The 5,747-nt window shown below is 50.2% G+C and overlaps 1 protein-coding gene across 1 annotated transcript; it reads left to right on the forward strand.

Annotated features, from left to right (window-relative positions):
• Positions 1–1,347: 1,347 nt before the first annotated feature.
• LOC109324876 (forkhead box protein D3-like) lies at positions 1,348–5,200 on the forward strand. Its single transcript, XM_019556977.1, has 2 exons — positions 1,348–2,429; positions 3,519–5,200. Exons 1-2 carry the CDS (start codon positions 2,188–2,190, stop codon positions 3,799–3,801), a joined length of 525 nt encoding a protein of 174 aa, XP_019412522.1. The 5' UTR covers positions 1,348–2,187; the 3' UTR covers positions 3,802–5,200.
• Positions 5,201–5,747: the final 547 nt, after the last annotated feature.

Below are 5,747 nucleotides of genomic sequence, written 5' to 3' on the forward strand. Positions count from 1 at the left end.
CGTTTGTGAAAACACAATTAGCAAACCCTGTAATCTGCACTAATTATCAGGCAGTACTCAGGAGGCTTTCCCCAGCTCATTCCCCTTGCAAGATCTCCCTAGCCCAGCTTGAAGCTACTCAAGTCAGCGGCAAAGAAGAGGATGAACTAACACAAGAGCCCCAGAGTCACTAGTACCATGGAGGAGGCAGGAGCTGGGAGCAAGCGACAACTGGGTGTCTCCTTCATGATTGATTATCTGCTCTTTGATAAGGGGCAGCCAGTGAGTGAGGAGTTGGAGGCTGGGAGCCAGCCTCAGTCCAAGACCTTGGGCTCCTTGGAAGAGAAAGAAATGGAAAAGGAGGTTAAGAGAAAGCAGGCAGATACTGGAGCTCAGGCACCACCAGATGTCGTGGACAAACCCAACCAGTCTTACATTGCCCTTATTTCCACAGCCATCCTCTCTTCTCCAGAGAAGAAGCTGCTGCTCTCAGATATTTATCAGTGGATCATGGATAATTACCCTTACTTCAAAAATAAGGTGAGTTTCCACAGCTATGGGTGGGGTATGAGTTGCTGGATACAACACCAAGGGCTTGCCTCTTGCCTCCGTCTGCTGGACGGTTCTTTTTGGTGCCAGGGACGTTCCAACGGAGGGCTGAGAGATTGCAAACTCAGTCCTTCTTTCATTTGTAAAAACTCACCATCCATGTCCGAGCCTCTTGACATTGATTTGTGCACAGCCAAGGCTGAATTTTGCAGAGTTACTTCTCTAATTTTCACTTGAATCTTTGGGTAAAAGGGAGAGGATCTGTAGGGGATTTAAAATTTCCCTTTGTCTCAGTGCCAGTCTGGCAGGGAGTGGGCACAAGGGTGCCTTGGCCCTGAAATTAGACCAGAGAGAGAGAGACCCAGCATATTCTTACAGAATTAAGAAGTACCTCCTCTCACTGGAGTAGAAGAAGTTTCTCTGCTGTTTTCTTCTCTCCATCCAATGCCCACCCCCACACACATCGGTTCAATGATAGTGACTGCACACACGCACCCTGCTATACCTTTCTTATTGTTCCATGCCTTTTTCTTTGATTTTCATGCTTGCTCTTCAACACCTGCTGCCCTGGGAGAAGGCAAAATGAAGCGACCTTTCTCCCTCTCTGGCTTTACACTTCTCATAAATGGATGCAAAAAACATCTGGAGTTTTGCAAATGTGGGATCCATCCACTGCCAGCTTGAACCCCCATTGCATTGATCACCAAGTAGCAGGGTGGAACAGAGAGGGTGAGATGTACAGGTTCAGGGAGATGCAGTAACTTTCTGACCTTGGGATTGTTCTTTTTTTTCCCCCCCCAGGTTAGACTATACAAAAAAAAAATCTTGAAATTGGCTGCAATAGGAAAGTGTCCAGATCACTGGGTCATCTAGATGAACATCCAATGCAACCAGCAAGATGAAGTTGGTCCATGGCTGGGGTCCATGTGGGTGTTCTGGGAGAGGCAGCTACATGTTGATGTGTTGGTGCTCAGAGAACCCAGTGACAGGGCTAACTTGTGACTTTGCCAGTGATTTGCTTGGTCGCTGCACGGTGACTTGCTGTGCATCTGACCCCCTTTTACTTTGTCAAGAGAAACAGAAAGCTGTTGGTGTGAGTAGGTGGCTGGGCAGGTGGGTTTTGTGTTTTTACATTAGAAATTCAGGTCTGAGCACCCCAAGCTGGTGCTCTTGGGATAGCGGAGGTTAGCCACCCCAGACTAAGAGTACCTTCTGAGAACAGAAGTGCTTGAGAGAAGAAAAGGGCTGTCTTCTTTTTTCTGACTTTAAACTATTAAAATCTATTCTGTCCCCTGGATGTAGAGACAGTAACACTTTGAAGCAAAGAAAATCTCCATAAAAGAATCAACCTTTGCTGTCTGGGGCCTCCAAATTGTCTTCCAGAAAGACCAAGATAACAATATCGGGCTTGGTATTTCTAAGGTTCAGTAAACAGCAGGGGAAAGAAGAAAACATTCTCTGATTTATCCCAAAGAAGTTAAAAGTTAGGCAAAAATAAAGCTCAAATTTCACTACAACTCAGCTCATCCAACCTAGACCATGGAAGCGTGACGTGAGTATTGAAGATCTATAATGGGGTTTGGGTGCCAGTGAGCAGACCATGGTAGGGCAGCTGCTCCTATAACCACTGCCTTCCCTCCGTCCTTTGTCTCCAGGCAAATGCTATCACCCCAATTTCTCCCCTTCTTGCCATGTTTCACTGCCCCATCCAACTTCTTGGCTCTGCAGGAGAAGAGCTGGCGCAACAGCGTGCGGCACAACCTCTCCTTGAACGAATGCTTCATCAAAGCCGGGCGGAGTGACAACGGCAAGGGGCACTTCTGGGCCATCCACCCTGCCAACCTGGAGGATTTCTCCAAGGGTGACTACCACCGGCGCAGAGCCCGCCGGCGCATCCGCAGGTGAGCGGCAGCCTGAGGCAGGGTGTCAGGGCTCAGCGCCCAGTTCTCAAATCCTAGGCTTATCCTTGAGCCATGTGCAGAGTGACCCCTTCTCTCTACTGGACTCCACTGATTTCCAGCCTGACCTGTGGGCTCTGCTCCCCCATGGGGATAAGCCCATTATCCCTTTACGTTGACCTGAATCTGACCTCACCAGGCCCAAAAGGATGTCTGTTTTTCCTTTCACTGGAGCCTGGTGTTGCAGGTGATCCCTCCTCTGTCCTTTGCCATGATACTGCACTTGGTGGTTGAAACCTTTCTGCCTGGCAGAGGAGAAAGGAAACTGAGTGGTGCCTCCAGCTGGGCAAAAGCTGGTGGGCACAGTAAGGGCTACAGAAGCTTAGAGGGGAAGCTAGGAAAGCAGCAGGCTAACAGATCTCTTCCCATACTCATCAAGGCCCCCCAAAAAATCCTTGGTGCCTGAGACCAACGTTAACTGCAGGTTTTGGTGATTCCTGAAACGGCTTTTGTTCTTTTAGTGCCTTGCAGCAGCAGGGAGGACTTGAGCGCTGGGGAGCTAGGTCACCTGGGTTCTTCCATTGGTTTGCCACGTGACTTTCGGCTAATCTCTCACACTCTGTTTTCTCTCCATAATGAACATCAAACCTGCCTCCATTCTGGGAGGGAAGGGGCAGAGCCAGGGTTAGATGGGACAAAGGGCCCTGGTTGCAAAGTGCACAAGGCAAAGAATGCAGATGAAAGACACCATCAGAAGGCAAAGGTTGAGGGAATGGGTGGGAGATGTGGAGTCTCTAACAATCAAGTTGTGAGCTGGATTTCGGGAAGAGACCCTTGGGAGCTGGTGCAAGCTACTGAGACACACAGCCCTGGCAGCAGAGGTCATCCAGGCAGACAACCGTCCCAAGGGGGCTGCTGGCTGTTAAGTCAAACCTGGCTCCCAGCCCTGCGTGCCCTGCACCAAGGAGAGCCCACCTGGGTTTGCTGGGCCAGGCAGCAAGGGAAGAGATAATCTGCTCCAGGCTAGCGCAGGTCCCTGTGTCCAGAGCACACAGACCCATCTGACCCTGTCTTCTCTTTGCCCTGTTCCAGGATGGCGGTGAGTCTGAACTATTACCCCTATGGCTACTATGGGGTGAGCTGCTGCCCAGGAAGGTACTGCCTGTGCTGCCCACCGTACATGCACCCTGCTGCTGCCAGCCCTTCTCAGCATTGCCATCCCAGATTCCCCATTCTGCCCCTCACCCAGACAGCCTCCCAGCCTCCCCTGTACCTCCCCGGAGCTGCCTACAGATGCCTGCAGGAGAAGCAGCTCAGCTGGTCTTGGAGCAGACCCCACTTACAGCACCCCTTGAAGGCTCATCTGTACCTGTAGCCTCTGCTTCGCCCCCGCCTCTGGGGAACATGGGGCCACCAGGGCTGGGAAGAACCAGGTTTGACAGATGCAGCACGGAGACCTGAGCATGACTGTCGACCTGCACTTGGCCTTGAACTTGACTGCAAAGGTCCTTCCCCTTGCATGGGTTGCCTTAGTGAAGCTGGGACAGAGACCTGCCCTTTGAAGAGGGCAGATGCCAGAAAATGACACAGGACTTGTGATTCCACCCCATCTTCTACATATATAAAAATGAGGTAGGGGCCCTGCAAGTCCACCTTCTCAGAGGTTCAGACACTGCTTCCAGTCCCCATCCATGCCTGGAGGAGCATCTGATCACTACATTCAGCAGTGCTGACTGCTGCTGTCCCCTGCTGGGGCTTATACTGGTATGAGGATGACAGGGTTCACGGTAGCTGCTCCTTTCCACGTCCCTTCAGCATGCTTAGTCTTCTTGCCTACCTTACAGCCTCTGCAGAATCTTTATTTTTGGTTTATTTTGATTGGAATAGTCTTATAAACAATAAATCCACAGCTGAAAGCACCTGAATACTCAGCATCATCCAGTGTCATTTGATGGTCTGTCAGACAGGACCGTGGTGTCAGTCCAGTAGCATGAGCTGCCTATGCCAGCAGGTCTCAAGCTAGTGAGTACAAGTCCATTCAGGGATAGCGTTCAGACTCCCACAGGACATGGGGTTGCAAACCTGGAAGTAGGGTTACCTACCCCAGAAGACTGGGGATGCCTGCTCTCTCATCTAGTGTATCTTTTTCAATGTTTCCAGAAGCTCAGCACATTCCTGTCTTTGATGCTGGGTGGATTCTTGTGTTTCCCATTTACCGTGCAATATCCAAACTGTTGGTGTTGGGATACCTGAAGTCTGTCTCTAAGGTACCAGTTCGAGAGGAGCTTGGCTTAGCTGATGGTTGTCAAGTCCTATGTTGGCAGGATGCTGACTCCAGTGACTCAATATTTATTCCCTTGGGTGTCAAGTGACCAGTTGTCTGCATCCCAGCCCCAATCCAAGGACTGAGTGGGGAATAGATTACCAGTGATCCTCCTTGCCTTTAGTGAGGCCATGCCTGGCCACGTGGGATGGGTTTTAGTATGGCTTCATATCTATAGCATATCGGTCCTGCACCTGCCCCATAAGGGTGCTCTATCCTTAATCATGGTTGCAGCACAGAAAGGACATGATGAGGCTGCTAAGGCCTTAGCAGATGGAGGCAGGCAGCAGAACCTCATGCCTTCAGGTCCAGTGGTTGTAGTTTTGATTGCCTGCGGTGCAGCATAGCACTACAAGGGCTTTAGCTGGGCATCTCCTGCCAGCGTGACTCTTACAAACAAACCTGTTCCCCAGCTGGGCTGCACAGCTTTCCCCGTGAGATAAGCCGCTAATTCCAGGGGTTGTGCTTCAATTTCTGCTTCCCTTCCTGGGGATACAACCAACACCTGAGACTCTGAGAATCTTAGTCATGGAGCCAACTAGAACAGCTGAAGGGAAGGAGGAGGCGGCAGAATCTGTCTCTGTGCACGTGTGTGTATTGCACTAAAGAAGCATGGAGTTCATATGTGTGTGTGTCCCCTACCATTTACATCCCAGCTGGGCAAGGCTGTCAGGGTTATACTAGAAGGGACCTAACAGGATATTTACTTTGATATGAGGTTTCTAGTTCAACCCAGTAGTCCTGCTTCTGCCCTATAGTTAGTCTTGCTGGCTTCTGGTTGACTTATGTGGATGCCATTGGCCAGAGCAGCGTATCTGATGGTCTTGTTTGATCCCATCCCCTTTATTTTTGTTGTGATTGAAGAATGAGATCACTGCGTTGGTTTGGTGGTTGGTTTTCAGAACCTTCCACACTGGGGAAAGGTGTCGGATGACTTGCAACGCATGAGCACATTTCATGTTATTTCATGTTGCTCTGAACACTGAATGATCCATCCA

The sequence above is a fragment of the Crocodylus porosus genome, unplaced genomic scaffold (genome assembly GCF_001723895.1).
Source record: "Crocodylus porosus isolate Cpor-Errol unplaced genomic scaffold, CroPor_comp1, whole genome shotgun sequence".
NCBI classification, from domain to species: domain Eukaryota; kingdom Metazoa; phylum Chordata; order Crocodylia; family Crocodylidae; genus Crocodylus; species Crocodylus porosus.